General features: G+C 46.2%; 1 protein-coding gene across 2 annotated transcripts in view; it reads right to left on the bottom strand.

Moving 5' to 3' along the window:
• PARD3B (par-3 family cell polarity regulator beta) overlaps nt 1–20,033 on the bottom strand; it is a 257,615-nt gene that overhangs the window by 63,511 nt on the left and 174,071 nt on the right. Inside the window, exons 12-14 of one of the 2 annotated variants that reach the window (XM_068122711.2) lie at nt 13,311–13,388; nt 10,378–10,557; nt 8,894–9,064 (exon numbers count right to left, since the gene is read on the bottom strand). In XM_068122711.2, the coding sequence (XP_067978812.2) occupies nt 8,894–9,064; nt 10,378–10,557; nt 13,311–13,388 (429 nt within the window). The remainder of the gene's footprint in view (nt 1–8,893; nt 9,065–10,377; nt 10,558–13,310; nt 13,389–20,033) is intronic. The other variant, XM_068122712.2, reaches the window with a different exon arrangement.

Genomic DNA, 20,033 nt, shown 5'->3' with positions numbered 1-20,033 from the left:
CGCCACCGGGTTGTCCTTCCCCGCGACGTGCCGGATGTCCGTCATATATTCGGACACGGCTGAGAGGTGACGCTGCTGCCGGGCCGACCACGGCTCGGTGGCCTTGCCCATCGCGAAGACCAGTGGCTTGTGGTCGACGAAGGCCGTGAAAGCACGGCCCTCGAGCAGATGGCGGAAGTGCCTGACCGCCAGGTGAAGCCCGAGCAGCTCGCGGTTGAAGGTACTATAACGGCGTTCGGGCGGGTGAAGCTGCCGGCTGAAGAACGCCAGCAGTTGCCAGGCACCACGCACCCATTGCTCATGCACCGCGCCCACCGCGTAGTCCAAGGCGTCGGTGGTGAGGGCAATCGGTGCATCGGGCGCTGGGTGCGCGAGCATGGTGGTGTTAGCCGAGGCGAGCTTCGCGCCCGTGAATGCCGCGTCCATCTGCTCGGTCCAGGTAACGTCACCTTTGCCCAGCTTCCCTCGGCGGGCCTCGTGCAGGGGGCGCAGGAGCTGGGCGATGCAGGGCAGGAACCGATGGTAAAAGTTTACCATGCCCAGGAACTCCTGGAGCCCCTTGATCGTGCGGGGGCGCGGAAACCCCTTCACCGCTTCCACCTTGGCCGGTAGGGGGACGGCCCTGTGCCTGGTGACACGGTGCCCCAAAAAGTCGATGTCGGCGACGCCGAACCGGCACTTGGCGGGGTTCACGATGAGGCCATGCTGGCCCAGGCATTCGAAGAGCGTGCGGAGATGGTGGAGGTGCTCTTTGCGGGACGCGCTGGCGACGAGGATGTCGTCCAGGTAGACGTACACGAAATCCAAGTCGCGCAAGACACTGTCCATTAGTCGCTGGAATGCCTGAGCCGCATTTTTCAACCCGAAGGGCATCCGAAGAAATTCGAAAAGTCTGAATGGCGTGATGACGGCCGTCTTCGGGATGTCCTCCGGCCTGACGGGGACCTGATGGTAGCCGGGTATGAGGTCCACCTTTTAAAAGAAGGACATGCCCGCCAACCGGGTGGAGAAGTCCTGAATGTGGGGGACGGGGTAGCGGTCGGGGGTGGTGGCGTCGTTGAGGCGCCGGTAGTCCCCTCATGGTCGCCATCCCCCGCCGGGCTTTGGCACGATGTGGAGCGGCGACGCCCAAGCACTCTCGGAGCGCCGCACGATGCCGAGCCGCTCCAGCGTAGCGAACTCCGCTTTAGCTACCGCGAGCTTCGTCGGCTCGAGGCGGCGTGCCCGGGCGTAGACCGGTGGCCCGGCGGTGGGGATGTGGTGTTCCACCCCGTGCTTGACGGCCCCCGCCGAGAAGGTGGGCCGCGTGAGGGCCGGGAAGCCGGCGAGGAGGCGGGTGAATTCGTCCGCCGCCGGAAGCGTACAGATCAACCTGGCCGGAACCGAACCGCTCAGCAAGCCGCTCGGCGAGCCGCTCGATGAGCTGCTCTGGGAGCTGCTCAACGAGCCGGGCAGCGCGCAAGCGAGCGAGCTGAACGTCTCGGCCTGCACGAGCCTTCTGTGCTTTACGTCCACCAACAGCCCATTTGCAAACACAGGAAGTCCGCGCCAAGCAATGCCATTGACACGTCGGCAGTGACGAACGACCACCGGAAAACCTGCCCTCTGAACCGCAGAGAGAGGCAGCGTTTTCCGTATGTGCGTATGGACGTACCGTTGGCAGCAAGCAGTGCGGGGCCCCAGCCCGCGGTTTGCTTGTCGGACGTACCGGTGGGAACGACACTCACCTGCGCTCCCGTGTCGCACAGGTAACGGCGCCCGGACAAGGTGTCCGTTATGAACAGTAGGCTGTTTGAATGGCCGGCGCTCAGTGCCAATACCGAGGGTCGGCCCGGGCGTTTCCCGACCTGCTGAATGAGCACGGCGGGCAACACTGCCGAGCCTCGTGGCCGAACCTGGTGTGAAACCGGCACCAGGCTTGCGGTTTTTTCCGCGGCGGCGGAGGTGGGCGTGGCGGCCGCCACGAGGCGCCCCTCGGAGTAGGGGTGGTCACCCGCAGGAGGTTCAGCGGCCACGCGGTGCATCGCGTAGTAGGGGTGGTCACCCGCAGCAGTTTCGGGCTCGGAGTAGGGGCGCGCAGCCGCAGCCGCCGCAGCCCCGGGAACCGCGATGGCCGCACCGAAACTCACCCGCGTGTCTAAAGCCGCGAAGAACTTGTCGGCCTCGGCAGCGAGAGCTCGGGGTTCCGTTATCATGGAACCGGCCAACGCGAGGCGTACTCGTGCCGGCAGCTGGCGTCGAAATAGCGCTCGGAATAGAAAATCCGGGGTTTCGTCGCCCAGCAGCGACAGCATATGGTCCATGCGGACAGACGGTTGCGTGTCGCCGAGCTCGGGGAGGTCCAGGAGGCGGTCGACCCGTGCGTCCACCGTGAGGCCGAATGTGGCGAGGAGGAGACGCTTGATCGCCTCATACCTGTGGTCGTCCGGCGGGTTCCTCAGGACAGACATGACCCGGTCGGCTGTGCCGGACCCGAGGGCGACGACGACGTGGTAGTATCGCGTTGCGTCGCCCGTGATGCGCTGAAGCTGAAACTGGGCTTCGGCCTGCACGAACCAGAGCTCGGCTTGGGTCTCCCAGAACTCAGGGAGCTTGACCGCGTTGATTGCCATTGCTATGGCGTGTTCGGATGGTCAGCGACGGCTGAGCCAACATCGAGGTCACCAAATGAAGCGCGGTGCTACGCGCGCTACTTGCTTACCAAGGAGGAAGCGGACAATGCAGTAAATCAAAAGAGTCTTTATTGAAAGAGCCCTACTGTAGCACTGGAGTGCTCGGGGCTGCGCGCCCCGTATATATCCCGAGGCCACGCATATCCCGAGGCCACGCATACCCCTCGGGCGTGGCCGACGCCCACATGGTGCGCGGAATGATGCCATCACGCCAGTGAGCTTTCGTGTCCGCCACAGTATAGACATTTTATTCCACACGAGGATAACACTGTATAGACACTTTATTCCACACAAAGATAACACTGTATAGACACTTTATTCCACACGGAGATAACACTGTATAGACACTTTATTCCACACGGAGATAACACTGTATAGACACTTTATTCCACACAAAGATAACACTGTATAGACACTTTATTCGACACAAAGATAACACTGTGTAGACACTTTATTCCACACAAAGATAACACTGTATGGACACTTTATTCCACACAAAGATAACACTGTATAGACACTTTATTCCACATGGAGATAACACTGTATAGACACTTTATTCCACACAAAGATAACACTGTATAGACACTTTATTCGACACAAAGATAACACTGTGTAGACACTTTATTCCACACGGAGATAACACTGTATGGACACTTTATTCCACACAAAGATAACACTGTATAGACACTTTATTCCACATGGAGATAACACTGTATAGACACTTTATTCCACACAAAGATAACACTGTATAGACACTTTATTCCATACGGAGATAACACTGTATAGACACTTTATTCCACACGAAGATAACACTGTATAGACACTTTATTCCACACGGAGATAACACTGTATAGACACTATGCCCTTCGACTGATTACAAATCTGCAGCAGCATTTTGTCTCTGACCATGAATCTTTGACACCCCAAACACCTTGTTTACTTTAACAGAAGTGCAGTCGACACTCATTAATAAGAATGGAAATGTTTTTGACCCATTTGTTCCTCCATGCGCATCATGACGTCATCGCTGGACAAACTGAAGGGGGCCAGGTGATGATACACGTGGAAAGAGAGTACTCGGTTTTCACTCAGTTTGTGTGTGTGTTTGTCTGTCCACTCACTTATGTTTGCCTACATGTCACAATTTTAAACTTCACCAAATGATAGAGTTGGTGGTCCGACAGAATCTTATTTACTTTTGAGGTCAAAAGGTCAACATAGGTCAAAAAGTCACAAGAGGCCAAAGGTCGGTCAACAACCTTTCCAGATTTCTAAAATCCTCAAGTTTCATCTGATTGACTTGAAATTTGAATAAGATTTGCACATCAGTTTGCTGAATTCAACCACCAACTATTGTTGAGGGCAACAGAGGCCAAAAAGGTCAACAAAGGCCCAATTTCTAAAATTGTCAATTTACATCCGATTAACTTAAAATTTGAAGACTATTTGCATATCAGGTCGCTGAATTCAACCACCAATTATTTTGGAGGTCAAAAGGATGCTCTACTGAGTGCTAATCTACTTTGTTCTCTTTTTCCAAGCGTCGCTCTGAGTGATTTTTCATTTTCTTCTTTGTTTTCTTGTTTGTTTGTGTGTTTGTCCGGGCGATATCTCAGCCATATTTTGACCTAGGAAGCTAAACTTTGGACACAATAGTGAGCACATGCTTTGGCAAAAAAGGCATTTTTTTATTTTTTCATTAATCTCTTAATTGATTAATAACTTAATTATTACCGATGTATTAAGTACTTATATATTATCTTTCTCATCTGGGCAATATCTCAGGCACCTTTTGAGTAAGGAAGCTGATATTTGGACACACAGTGACCAAGTAATTTGGATATAAAGGATATTTTTGACTTAATGATTAATCAATTAATCGATTAATTATTTATTGATTAATCAATGAATGGATTAGTTAATTAATTTTTTCGATTAATTAATTATTTGATTAATTTTCGAAAAGTTACAGCTTCGGATAAGTTGATTAAGAAATTAATTATTTGACAATTTTTGTGCCTCTGCCCCCGAAGGTGGCCGGAGGCATTATGTTTTCGGGTTGTCCGTCCTCGTTTTTTTTCAGCAACACATGTCCGATTGAGACGAAACTTTCAGGGTAGGAGTGACGCCCATGCAGAATGTTTTTATGATAATTGTGACGTCATATGTCATGTGGTATGGCAGCCATCTTGGATTAAACATAAATAATTAAAAAATTATTTCTTGGAAACCGCTGAATGGAATTTTTTTTATCTTGCACATTGTCAAGTACTCACAATGGGGAACAAAAGCATGATAATGATGACATCATAGCTGAAGTGGTATACCAGCCAAAAATGTTTTAATCGAATTCCTTAACCTGCATGCTTGATTGCTTGATCTTTTTTTGCATGCTTGATCTCTGATCATCAATTTGGTTTCAGACCTGGACACTCTACTCTGGACATGCTGCTTCTGCTTTCTCAACAATGGATGGAGGTCCTCAATGCCAAACAGGAAATTAGAGCAGTCTCCCTTGACATATCACGTGCCTTCGATACGGTCTGGCACCCCGCTCTGCTCACCAAACTCTCCTCTTTTGGTATCCATGGAAATCTCCACGCATGGCTGGCGGACTTCCTCTCTAGTCGTAGTCAACGTGTGGCCCTAAATGGGTTTCTCTCATCTCCTCTTCCTGTTCAGGCTGGAGTTCCACAAGGCAGTGTTCTAGGCCCTGTCCTTTTTCTGGTCTTCATCAATGATCTCTCTGACTCTCTTGAAAATCCTCTGTATCTCTTTGCTGATGACTCTACTCTCTGTCGCTCCATTCTTCATCCCTCAGATCGGCAGTCTGCTGCCTCCTCACTCTCTGCAGACCTGGACAAAATCACAGACTGGGCAAACAAGTGGAACTTGTCTTTCAATCCTGACAAATCTCACACTCTTACGATGTCTCTCCGAAAAGACCGACTGGACAACCCTCCCATCCACTTTCTGAATAATCCTCTCCAAGAAGTTCTGTCACTCAAGCTTTTGGGTCTCACTATCTGCCATGATCTTTCCTGGGAAAACCACATTTCCAAGCTGGCCTCCAAAGCCAGTCGCCGACTGGGCATCCTCCGTCGTGCGAAGTCCTTCCTTGGCACACCTGAGCTCCTCACCACATACAAGGCTTTCATCCGCAGCTCAATGGAATACTGCTCTCCCCTCTGGGCTGGTGCTCCTGCCTCACACCTAGCTCGTCTTCACGCTGTTGAAACCAAAGCATTCAGAATCATTGGAATCTCCCGCGATGAAGCTAACTCCAAGGGCCTCTCACTCACTCACCGCAGGCAGGTTGGTGGTCTTTCCATCTTCTACCGACTCCTCTCTGGCCTTGCCCCCCCAGCTCTCTCTGGGCTCTGTCCCGCAAATATTCCTACAGGTCGCACAAGATCTGCCTGCAACCCTCTTATGGTCAAACTGCCAAAATCAAGACTCTCTGCTCACCTTCACTCCTTCATTCCTCTTTTCTCCCGCCTCTGGAACAAACTCCCTCACTCTCTTCAATCCCACTCCACCCTCCAGGTCTTTAAAACAGCTGTTCACCTCCATCTCTTATCTTCCCCCATCCAAAACCTTGATCTTTTCTACCCCCGCTAATTTCACCCCAATTCCACTTTTTTGAAATACCAACTTCTGTCCTGGAAGTCATTGGTGTCCTTGTGTTTTATACTTCTCCCTCCACCCCCCCCCCCTTCCCATGCCTCCTCCCCCCCAAGCCCTCTCCCTTCCACACATCTCCCTGCTCTCAAATGTTGTGTTTGTGTGCTTCACCTTCTCTCCCCATCTTGTTTTCCACTCCCGCTTTTTATATATTTTGTTTGTCTGGTTGATTTGTTTGTGAAGTAAATGTTAGCTCTTTCACGAGCCTCGATTCAGTATACAAAAAAAAACAAAAAAAAAAAACATGATCTATGACCCATTTGCATTGAAATATTAAACTTATGACATCATAGGTCACATTGTTTGGCAGCCATATTTGATTTACCTAAAACCTCAAAAAACATCTTCTCCCAAACCACCAAATCGATTGACTCGAAACTTTATGTGTGTTATTGACTAGGCATGGCGATTAAAAGATGATCACGAAAACATCATTGGTCACATGGTGTGGCAGCCATATTGGAATGAAGGAAAATATTAAATAATTATATCTCTGAAACCACTTACCCTATCGATGCAAAATTTTACAAATATCACATAACAGCACTGTTTCATATAGTTTGAAAATGATGATGTCGTAGGACATGTGGTTTAGCAGCCATCTTGGATAGAAAAACGAACTTTATCCGATCAACACGAAACTTCACAAATGTGATCCCCTACCCATACATATGCAGTGTGTACATTTTCTAAGGTCATATGTCACATCGTGTGGCAGTCATATTAACTTGATAGCCGATATTTTTTTTAATCCCTTCTCTGAAACCACTTCATCAATTGATGTGAAACCTGTCATGGCTGTTGAAAATGTGATACTTGAAAACAGCTGAGGGGATTTAAATCAAACTTGTTTATTTTTAGGACGGTGAATGACGGCATCTACCGGTTGTGGGACTATGCGGAGGCATATCGGCGACACAGTCGCATTGCTCTAGTTTGAAATTATTTTAATTACTCAATGAATCAATCAATTATTGTCCACCTCTCTCTCCCAATACCGTCTCTATGTGATGCACGGCGGTATCGCGGGGGCTGAAGGCCGAAGGCACCCCGATGATGCCACGCTCAGGAGGATGTTATTTATAAATTTGGCATGGGGAGGTGTACTTTGAATGTATCTGTCCGTGGTAATATTTATTTTAAGGGGCAATATTACATACAAAAATATAGTGGAATTTTCAACCCCTACCCCCTCTCCTGTACACTCTATACATGCATCCTCCCCCTCCCCCTTTTTCCATTGAAATTCCATCATAAATTTGGAAAGCATCAGGGTTCTAAATATAACCTCTAAACATTGTTTTTGCAATCTTCTTATTGAATTAATCTTCAAGGAGGTGACATAACATAGGCTATTCATTTTATCAGAACGTATCTTTTTGTGCATTAATATTAGTGAGAGTCTACTGTAATTCATCATCATCATCATAATAATCATCAATGTACCATACTTTTTCAGAGCATCAGTGCTGCTGAAGTCAGTACTGTCTTGGCAAGGGTTTTGATGGGTGGTTTGGTTGCGCTAGGTGGATTGCCATTGCCTTCCCAGCAGTCAATGAGGTTAGGAATTTGGTTAGTTAGGAAAGGTTCTGGTGATAACTCACCTACTCCTCGTGAAAGGTACCTATGGATTGTTAACGTCCACCAACAACCGGTGCTGGCAGACGGGTCCTCCAAACTAACGTCCATGCGATGGATGGAGCCCGCAATGACGGCTCATCATGGATTCTTTATAGTGGATAACGATGCAAACTCGGGCTAAAAAGAGCTTAAATGAGAGTGTGCATACCTCTAGACTACCCTGCCATCCATGTTCCTGTGTCCATTTGCTGTATATGTTGTGTTGTGCCGAAAGACCGCACTCCTACCAAGCAGGAATCCATCCCATAATCTGCCTAATAAAGGGAGCAGCGAGATACATCACATTGGCCTTTCCCTTCACACCAAATCCACCAACAATCGATAGAAATTCCAGAACGAGTTGTTCATTCAATATCGCGATATTCCAGAGTGAATTGCGCATTCAATATCGCTGCTGTTTTGTGCCCGTTATTGCAATTGCATCCAGTAATAACACCACGACCAATTAGAGCACATGACCACTGGGATCGTAGGTCTAAAGGGTTTAATATATCCACGTTTTCAGGGTCGCAGTCACATTCCAGGTGCCGGGCCATTCCTTTTGCCCGCACAAAAGCAAACATGATCTTTTAATTTTCCTCTCGGAGGGAACACATTTTCACTTTCCTACGGAACCATTAGAAAACATTGGAACCATGTGTGCCACAGATCATTATGTCGTCTGCACTGTTATACTCACATCATTTGAGAGGTGATTGCAATGACATGATGACAATGAAGAAAATGTTCTATTCGGAACCATGACCAAAAGGGTTAACTTTTATTTATCTCACTGCGATCCAAAAAAATTCCTTTCCTTTGCTTTGCACCACGCACCCTCCCAACTCTATCCATTGTTAACCCGAGATCGCAATTTCAGGACTTTTACTTATTAGCACTCTGCATCTCGCACAAACCTGGGGGTAAGAGCCGCCACGTCGTGCAACCACGATCTGTATCATGCCACGGAGGTTCCCGTCTGTAGACATGGAATGCCTCAAGGTTTCCATGGCATCAAAGTTGGTCTTCTCCAGTAGTGACTGTCCATTCACAGCCACCAACTGGTCATTCACCTGCAAACGGCCATCCTGAAACAGCAAGCATCGATAGGATCACAAATAAGTGAGCGTTTCAAACGTGGAATATTTCACCAAATGATCTCAAGGTCCGGATAGCAGGAAAGCTCCAAGGTAGCACAATCAACAAGCTGACAGATCTGGCTTTGATTCTTGATCTGTTATGCTTTACAGACATGGCGTTGCATCAAGTATACCATAACCTTCTTAGGAGCCATTAAGTTGAATATCCCTTCATTTATGGATGTTAAAATTCCACAGCATCTTTTGAAAAGGGTAGATCCCAAATTCTAGATTCCTACCCGAATATACATCATCGGCATAGCCACACACACAAAAATGAGGCAACCAGAAGCCAAGTGCTGCATGCACGTCATTTAATCTCAAAGTACATTTCAAAGACTTCCTCCCTTGCCAAATATGACCTGCGTTCATTGGAATAAGTTCTCAGCAACATTCCCTGTGAAAATTGTGAGAAAAAACGAAGATAAATAAATAAACAAGAAGACGTCATGCAGAGCACAATACTTGCAAAATCCACTTGGCTTATGTTGACCTTTTGGCCTATGTTGACCTCAAAATAGTTGGTGGTTGCATTCAGTGACCAGATATGCAAGTCCTCTTCAAATTTCAAGTCAATTGGATGAAAATTGAGGATTTTAGAAATGTGGCCTATGTTGACCTTTTGGACTAAGTTCACCTAAAATATAATTTGTGGTTGAATTCAGTGACCAGATATGCAAGTCCTCTTCAAATTTCGGATTTAGAAATTCGGCCTATGTTGACCTTTTGGCCTATGTTGACCTCAAAAATACTTGGTGGTTGAAGTTAGTGACCAGATATGCAAGTTTTCTTCAAATTTCAAGTCAATCGGATGAAAATTGAGGATTTTGGAAATTTGGCCTATGTTGACCTTTTGGCCTATGTTGACCTCAAATATACTTGGTGGTTGAATTCAGTGACCAGATATGCAAGTCCTCTTCAAATTTCAAGTCAATCGGATGAAAATTGAGGATTTTAGAAATTTGGCAAAGTTGGTGACCTTTGGCCTATGTTGACCTTTTGACCCCCAAAACGATAGGCTTCTTGCTTATAACCAACTCTACAATTTGGTGAAGTTTCGTGAAGATCGGTTGAAAATTGTGACCTGTAGGCCGGTGACAAACAAACAGACAAACGGACAGACAGACATACAGAGCCACAAACGCAACCGACCAATATACTTGAAAAATCTTCGATTTTGCAAGTAAGAACTTGTTTAGATAATTACAAATGGTTAGATTTTTCAGCTGTTACATCACGATATAGAGGCCCTAGGAGCTCACCTTGAAGGCTGCACCTCCACGGATAATGGACTTCACGAATATCCCGAGGTCCTTGCCCTCCTCGCGCGACCCTTTCACACTGATTCCCAAGCCAGCAGAACCAGAGTCATTTAGGGTCACCTCAAAAGTCATCAGTTGCTTATGCACCCCAGTAGCCGTCTTGACCTCATCTTCACCTTTCTGCAACAACATTGCCAATGTGAGCTGCACTACAAGCTAGAAGTGGCGAGTAAAGAGAGGAAGAGAGTCATCGTCATCGATATAACTCCATCAACTATGGTACAAGAGCCTCAACTTGGATATGGCAAAATACAGAACTAGACAAGCCAAGATGGTCAACCATAACTCAAGCAGCTGGATGTGGTATTGGTCTCAGCGGACACTGCTGGCCCTCCCTCTGCCATACCCAGGTCATATTGAGGTTAAAGGGCCAAATTACCTTGCAGTAAGATCGTGACTTAGGATCCGGCTGTGGAGAGGACAAAGTCTGTTAATGTGCACAAGATGTGTTTTAAATCTTATTCTCCAGGCCATAATGGTGATTTTACATCATCCAGGTGTCCACGTAACGATAAAGCAAAAATATGAAAGTGAGACTCATTTGCAGGGTGAGTCATTTGATCTGAAAGAAAACGTGACCCAAACCTCATTGAGATAGTCACACTGAGGAACGACTTTTTTTTTTTGTGTACACGATCGAGGCTCGTGGAAGAGCTAACATTAATGACAAAAAACAAACAACCGGACACATAAGACGAAATAAAGAGAGCGGGAGACAAGTTGGGGAGAGAGGGGGAAGCACACAAGTACAACGTTTGAGAGCAGGGACATTGGGAGATCTGTGGGAGGTAGAGGGCTTGGGGGGAGGAGGCATGGGAAGGGGAGAGGTAAAAAAAAAACACATGGACACTGCTATGACTTTTTTTTTTTTTTTTTTTCTATACTGAATCGAGGCTCGTGAAAGAGCTGACAACCGCGAGGGAAAGACAAAGACAGTATATGGGGACCGCGAGGGAAAGACAGTACATGGGGACCGCGAGGGAAAGACAAAAACAGCACATGGGGACCGCGAGGGGAAGACAAAGACAGCACATAGGGACCGCGAGGGAAAGACAAAGACAGTACATGGGGACCGCGAGGGAAAGACAAAAACAGCACATGGGGACCGCGAGGGAAAGACAGTACATGGGGACCGCGAGGGAAAGACAAAAACAGCACATGGGGACCGCGAGGGAAAGACAAAGACAGTACATGGGGCGAGGGAAAGACAGTACATGGGGACCGCGAGGGAAAGACAGTACATGGGGACCGCGAGGGAAAGACAAAAACAGCACATGGGGACCGCGAGGGAAAGACAAAGACAGTACATGGGGACCACGAGGGAAAGACAAAGACAGCACATAGGGACCGCGAGGGAAAGACAAAGACAGTACATGGGGACCGCGAGGGAAAGACAAAAACAGCACATGGGGACCGCGAGGGAAAGACAGTACATGGGGACCGCGAGGGAAAGACAAAAACAGCACATGGGGACCGCGAGGGAAAGACAAAGACAGTACATGGGGACCGCGAGGGAAAGACAGTACATGGGGACCGCGAGGGAAAGACAAAGACAGTACATGGGGACCGCGAGGGAAAGACAGTACATGGGGACCGCGAGGGAAAGACAAAAACAGCACATGGGGACCGCGAGGGAAAGACAAAGACAGTACATGGGGACCACGAGGGAAAGACAAAGACAGCACATGGGGACCGCGAGGGAAAGACAAAGACAGCACATAGGGACCGCGAGGGAAAGACAAAGACAGTACATGGGGACCGCGAGGGAAAGACAAAAACAGCACATGGGGACCGCGAGGGAAAGACAAAGACAGCACATGGGGACCGCGAGGGAAAGACAAAGACAGCACATGGTTTTTCAACACTAACACAAGTGCAAAAAGTGGTTTTTCAACACTAACACAAGTGCAAAAAGTGGTTTTTCAACACTAACACAAGTGCGAAAAGTGGTTTTTCCACACTAATACAAGTGCAAAAGTGGTTTCCTGCACCAACACAAGTGCGAAAAGTGGACTTCCAGGAAAGAAGTCGGTATTTCAGAAAAGTGGATCTGGGGTGAATTAACGGGGTAGAAAATATCAAGGCTTTGGATGGGGGAAGATAAGAGATGGTGGTGAACAGCTGTTTTAAAGACCTGGAGGGTGGAGTGGGATTGAAGAGAGTGAGGGAGTTTGTTCCAGAGGCGGGAGAAAAGAGGAATGAGAGAGTGAAGGTGAATAGAGAGTCTTGATTTTGGCAGTTTAACCATAAGAGGGTTGCAGGCGAATCTTGTGCGACCTGTAGGAATATTTGGGGGACGGAGCACAGACAGAGCTGGTTGGGGAGGGTTGGGGGGGGGGGGGCTAGACCGGAGAGGAGGCGGTGGAAGATAGAAAGACCACCAACCTGCCTGCGGTGAGTAAGTGAAAGGCCCTCAGAGTTAGCTTCATCGATTTTCATCTTCAATCTTCAATCATAAACATAATCATATTTGTAAATGTAACGTAATCATATAATCATAAAACATAATCATAAACATAAACATTCATGATTGAAACATATATAACATAAACATCGTCATCATCAATCGACTATGCTGTACAACACAGCACCTTTAAGAGGTGAATATCATGTATAACAAATCAAGAACTGAGATCGGAAAAATCATCAATTGTGGATGTTTATGTTAATCAAATTGAAGGCAGGGTTCATGCAAACCAGTGAGATACCGTTCAACAAGCAGCATGGACCGTGAGGTTCACCTGTGATGAAGACCAAACATTTCTACAATGATAAAAATGCTGATGCCAAAACAGAGGTAACACTTGTATTCAGGTCTCACAACAACTACAAAGCATTCAAGATGTACAAAGCACCTGATGTTTTTAGCTCACCTGGAACGAAGTTCCGGGGAGCTCATGTGATGGCGCGTCGTCCGTCCGCAAACACTTGCAAGTTCTTCTCTGAAACCGCTGATGGAATTGTGACCAAATTTGGCACAAATTATACTTGTGTTGTGACTAAAGTTTGTTCACGGCATTAAAAAAAAATCGGGATCTAAGGGGGGCTTACCGGGCGTCAAAGTGGATCCAGGTTTGACCCCCAAAATAGGAATTTGCTTTTTCCTCTGAAACTACACACACTATTTCGATGAAACTTGACCACAACCTTCACCACCCATGCTGTACCAAAGTTTGTTCACTGCATTAAAAAAATCTGCCCCTTTGGGGATGTACGGTAGAAGGGGGGTTGCCCCCCAAAATAGGTATTTGCTTCCTTCTCAGAAACTACACATGCAATTCCGATGAAACTTGACCACAACCTGCATCACCCGTGATGTACCAAAGTTTGTTCACGGAATTAAAAAAAAGTCGGGCCCTGAGGGGTCTACTGGGGAGGAGGGGGGGGGGGGTTCCCCCCACATAGGTCTTTGCTTTTTTCTCAGAAACTACACACACAATTACGATGAAACTTGACCACAACCTTCACCACCCATGATGTACCAAATGTTGTTCACAGCATTAAAAAGAAAATTGGGGTCTAAGGTAGTCTATGGGGAGGGGGTTGGTGGGGGAGGTTGCCCCCCAAATATGTATTTTTTGGTTTGTTTGTTTAAAGTCTTATGATTACGTTAGTATGATTGTACATGCTGCCCTGTCTTCTAGCAACCATTGAAATTGGTTAAAAATTCCATGATACGGTTTAAAATACCTCTATTCAGTGTAGTATACTGCTTTTATCTACCAGGTGAGCGCCCGGGGGTATTGCCCCTATTTTTTATAGTCAAATGATGACTTGCGAAGAAATATGAGCTCATCATTTCAATCTAGCAGTGAAATAACGAAATATTCAGCGGCAAAACGCATGCTTTGCAGTGCCATACAAGCTCGAAAGTCAGCAAGCACCTCATTTGGAAAGGTCATGGCATCTGTTTCTTGGGAGGACGTGAAGGCAACAGTTATGGTAGTCCACAGGTAAGGAATCATGGGAATATAGCACACACTCACAATTCACCTGAAACAATCCCCTTAGTCAGCTTTCCCATGTACTTTGGGAAAGCTGACTAAGGGAATCCTTAATATGAAATAGATGGTATTCATAGAATACTTACCCTGCGCAGTCAACTTGGTGCGAGCCAACTCTTTCATTTTGAAGGTTATTTTTTTCTTTGATCCAATATGGCTGCCAGATCATGTGAGCGATGACATCATAAATTTTTATTTTCTAATATAATGGTTGCATGAATCACGCTCAATAAATTTCAAGCTGATCAGACTAAGCGTTGTCCCTGTCGAATTATGACGTCATAATTATGGCACCAATGACGTCATTGTTAACAACACCTATTCCCCATATGGAGTTCTGTACAATGAGCCCGTTTCAATTTTTTTCATGGAGCGGTTTTGGAGATATAGAGGTGCAACGTTTTTCGTTTTTTCCAAGATGGCGCCTGTTCAGCATGACCTATGACGTCATGATTATCATTAAAATATTCTACAGGAAGAGGCGCTGCTATGATAAAAAAAAATTCGTGTCAATCGGACTAACGGTTGCCGAGAAAATGAATTTTTAAAATGTAGACACGTACGCACGCATCCGAATGCCTAACCCCGCTTTTCGCTTCGCGAGTGTAGGGTAATAAACCATCACTCAGATGACACATGGTAAGCAACTTGTCCAACTAAACTGGCCTATTATACCCATTACCTCTTGGAAAACCTGACTTTTGAAAAGGTGTAAGTTTATAACTGTTGGGAAAGACTTGAGAGGTAAAGAATTCCAGAGCTTAGCAGTGAACGGAAAGAAACAAACATCTAAGGGTCCACCCTTGAGCTGCCAATGGCCACACAATAATCATGTGATGTAGTGTCGTTTTGTGGTCGAGCTATATAATATATGACTTTGGAGAGGAAGGCGGGGTGCCAGACTGTATCGAAAGGTTGAGATACGTCGAGAGAGATAGTCCTGATCTCATGTCTGATATTGAGGGCCTCTATCAATTGTTGGGAGAGTCTGAGCAGCATGTCCAAGGTGGAGTGACCTGGTCTGAATCCGAATTGGTGATCTGAGATGATCTCATGTCATCTCATGTCATCTGAGATGATCTCATCTGAGCAGCATGTCCAAGGTGGAGTGACCTGGTCTGAATTCGAATTGGTGATCTGAGATGATCTCATGTCATCCCACATCTCTATCCATGGACCTTTCCTACCCCTAATGACTTTCCCTAACCAAGCCTTCTTGTTGCAGGTTGCTCTATTTACTCCCATAGTCTCTCCCTTTTTCCTGTTCATTAATTTCCTTGCTTACAGAGACTAAACAGAGACTTACAGAGACTTACAGAGCTTACAGTGGTCCCACTGTCCCCCCCCCCCCTGTTTGTTCCTTACCTTTTTACTCTGTCGCCTCGTTCCTCCATGAGCCTAGATCTTGTATGTAAAAATATGCACCCCTAATAATGACCAAATATGCTGGTACAGCAAAAGGTAAATGAAAGAAATAACAGCACGTGCAATTTGCACCATGTCACCATTTTGTTTACGAGACTGTTTTGGCACAAGCAAGAGATGTTGGCATGTTATTATATTCCTTCCCTTTTATCAAAATTCCTTGCAATAACTCTTCCCAGAATAATTACCCTGAAAGAATGACAGAGGAAGTGATGAAATCATGCCGAAGGCCTCAAGCCTTTCAGATGTTCATGCTTATTAATTCCTCAAGAAATGCTACATTCCTTTTATCCACAGGATGTTGGAAACAGTTACCCTCCCTATGGCTGCTTCAAAATAAGACAAGTACATGAGATGACAGGATATGGTGTTAGCACCGGTCCACATTAAGCTTACGGCCTAGCGTGCAAGGCATGATATTTTTGTTTTTCATGGAGAACAAAGGTCAAAACTATGTGACAGTATCAAAGTGCTTTTGAATGATGAATAATTAAAAAAACAAAACAAGAATACTCAAAAGAACTGAACATGAAGAGGCTGGTGGAAACACCTGATAACCACATGCTAAACATCAAACGCTAGTTCAATTGAAGTTCAAACTTCAAGCAAGAAGGGTCGCAGCTGTCCGATACTTAAACTGAAGGGTCCATACATAAGAGATGTTTTTAAGTCTCCGAAGAAAATATTGACAGAAACAAGTGACATAAAGGGGAAGATTGTGAGATCCCAAGACAGTGGTCGTGTTTGTGGAAGACCAATTGCAGTGACGTGGCAGTTGCTCTGCAGGCGGCCCCAAACCATCGCTTCTGTGGGCTTTAGGGGAACTCCAATGTTTCCCAAGAGGACCAGGAGCCAAAGAACAATGGCCGCTGTCCGCGGTATCTCTTCTGCTGTGTCAGAGGAAGCGGCATGGTGTGCTGCGGAGCGGTTAACATGCAGTTCGCTTTTCAAAAACTTAACCCATTCATCGAGCGCACAGCACCAGATCTCTGACCTGGATTATTTCCACCGTGTTTGGCTTTCTATCACAGTACTGCTTCCTCCTATTTGCCTAATGAAGCCCCCAATAAACTCCAGACCAAAACCTCCCGGGGCGATCGCACAGCAATCTTGACTTGCAATGTTAAGTGCATGCTTGCGTGAGCGTGAATACTGATTGTTCGCATGCGTCTATGTACGGTAATAAAGCAAATGAGACAAACAGGAGTAAAGAAAACACAGTAACACATAAGGAAAGAGTCAGTGCAAACAAGGAAATGCACAAATAACACCTCATTAACCTGCACGTTGTGGCACATTCAATATCAATGCCCCCTCATCTCAGGACATTTATTAAACAACCTTGTAGGAAATTTGTCAATACATCCACGTACTCTCCAAATCAAAGAATTACAATAATTGCTGCTGAGATTCTTGGCTTCCTGTCACATGGTATGCACCATTGACAAAATGGCGAAGTTAAAATTTCAAACTATGAGCTCCACAAAGAAAATCAACAATCAGCCAAGTCCATAAATCCATCGCAGAGATTTGGGAATTTCAAGTATCAACCAGAGTGGGAGAGATAAATGTCCCCCCCCCCAGGGCATTGTGGGTAGTTTCGCCAAAGTAGTTGTGGCACATTCAAAAATCAATGCCCCCTCATCTCAGAACATTTATTAAACAACCTTGTAGTAAATTTGTCAATACATCCACCGACTCTCCAAATCAAAGAATTACAATAATTGCTGCTGAGGTTCTTGGCTTCCTGTCACATGGTATGCATAGTTCTTGACAAAATGGCCAAGTTAAAATTTCAAACCATGAGCTCCACAAAGAAAATCAAAAATCAGCCAAGTCCATAAATCCATCGCAGCGATTATGGGAATTTCAAGAATCAACCGGAGTGAATATGAATGAATGATCGTTTTAGGGCCATTTTCCCCACGAGAGCAGGGGTTAGCCTTGCGGGCCCTATGACAATCATGGTTCCCTGTTTGAGGCAATGTTTTTATGGCCGGATGCCCTTCCTGGCGCCAACCCTTGGTCACACTCTTACGATGCGCAGGGATACAGTGTGCCTATTCTAAATCGGGGTACACACCGGGATCTTTCATCCCAGCAAGCTGGTACTCAATTTGCCGACCTCGGGAACGATCACAGGCTGAGTCAACCCCCCTGGTGTTAATTTAGCAATCGACCGGGATTCGAGCCCAGGATCCTAGGATCCCAAGCCGGCACCCCAACCACTAAGCCAACACCAGGCTGTTATCTTCCCCAGGGAGTGGGAGAGATAAATGTCTTCCCCAGGGCATTGTGGGTAGTTTCACCAAAGTAGTTGTGGCACATTCAAAATCAATGCCCCCTCATCTCAGGACATTTATTAAACAACCTTGTAGTAAATTTGTCAATACATCCACGTACTCTCCAAATCAAAGAATTACAATAATTGCTGCTGAGGTTCTTGGCTGCCTGTCACATGGGATGCACCGTTGAGAAAATGGCCGAGTTGACATTTCAAACCATGAGCTCCACAAAGAAAATCAACAAACAGCCAAGTCCATAAATCCATCGCAGAGATTCTAGGAATTTCAAGAATCAACCGGAGTGGGAGAGATAAATATCTTCCCCAGGGCATTGTGGGTAGTTTCGCCAAAGTAGTTGGGGCAGGAATTTGAATTTGGTCACTGTACCGGCTTTAGCTCGCCTACTCTTAGCGAAAGATAGATTGGATTTTTAACGTCCGCCAACTAATGCCGGCAGACGGGATGCCCGCCTAACGTCCATCGGAGGGATGGCACACACATCATTGATGAATCACCCCACCTGTGAAACACCGGGATGACAATTTATAGCTGGGTCGGAATGCGAACACAGGCTAGACAGCTTAGGGGCGAGTTGGCGTACCTATCGGCATGCTAAACATCATCTCAACAAATATTGCCATCTCCTTTACAGTCTCCTTTTGCTCTTATAGTACCACTAGACATCATTGACTATCTGTAATATCTCCACACAGATTCCATATACGCATGGGTGCCATGTTTCATCTGAGCAGTGAAAACATCCTTGTCGAGTCTGCGGCGACTTACGGCTTATGCTGGAAAAGACATCATACATGGAGCTGCTTTTAATAAGGCAAGCCAATCTGCTTGCGATTATTACGTGGGCAGAGTTTGAAATCCAAAAATCACAAGCTAAATTCCAATTGTGCAGCTTTCCAACAACACAACCCAACATGCTCAGCACAAAACCCCCAAGAAATTAATCCCTTGTCCTCTGATGTGGTTTCCTGGTGTGTATTCGGCCAATCTAGCCGCTTTTTCCCCACTTTAGTTCCAGTCTGTAGAAGCAAGGCATATCCTATACGTATATAGCGCCTTTGTATGCACTGGTTCTCAACTGACTGCGAACTCTACCTGCAAGGCCTGCTCACCATATGTACAAGTGGAAGCTAACTGAAAGCCCAGAATGTTCTTGTGTTTATCAATATCCAACAGTCCTACACGAAGTGAACGAATGTGCGCAGGGGAGATTCATCTGGGGTCTTTTGCAACTACTGACACTGCAATGAAGTGACTCTCATCACTCATTAAAGTGTCTACATGATCATGCAAAAGAAGAAGTATGCACTGGTGTTGTGCGGTTTGCATGACCGTGTCCATTGCCTCGTCAAGTGGCATTAAACACACGTTTTCCTGCTTTGCCTAATCAAAAGCTTGGATGAGTGTAAATATGGAAAAGCTTCCTCTGTGGGGAACAAACAGGGAAAATGCCCAGGTGATGGGAATAGTAGGTTGGGGTGGTGCTAAAGGTCAATCAGGCTGGGGTTAACACAGCTAGGAAGTGTATGTGGCCCACCATGCAAACAATACAAAAATGCAAAATTGAAACTTCCTTCCATGGTGCCTCAGCCAAAGTTAAATTTGCCAAAATTCAGAACAGACCTTTGTTTGGTCTAGGCCTGCAGCTCATGCAGCATTTGGCTTCATTACAAGAAATTATTATATTGGCCGGCGGTGCAGGCAATTGGACTTTATAAACAGTTTCCAAAAAACATCAGCAGCTTTTGAAATAAGATACAATGCAGCGATATGAGAAACATGGTTTACACAAACAAAGCTGTTTCAACAGATATCTGAGTGATTTTGTCATTGCATTTTGTGTTGCCTGGTGTTGGGCTAGGGT

Source organism: Myxine glutinosa, chromosome 7 (genome assembly GCF_964187855.1).
Source record: "Myxine glutinosa chromosome 7, kmMyxGlut1.1, whole genome shotgun sequence".
Classification (NCBI taxonomy): domain Eukaryota; kingdom Metazoa; phylum Chordata; class Myxini; order Myxiniformes; family Myxinidae; genus Myxine; species Myxine glutinosa.
Note: the sequence above shows the minus strand (reverse complement) of the source record. Positions and strands in the feature narration are given on the sequence as shown.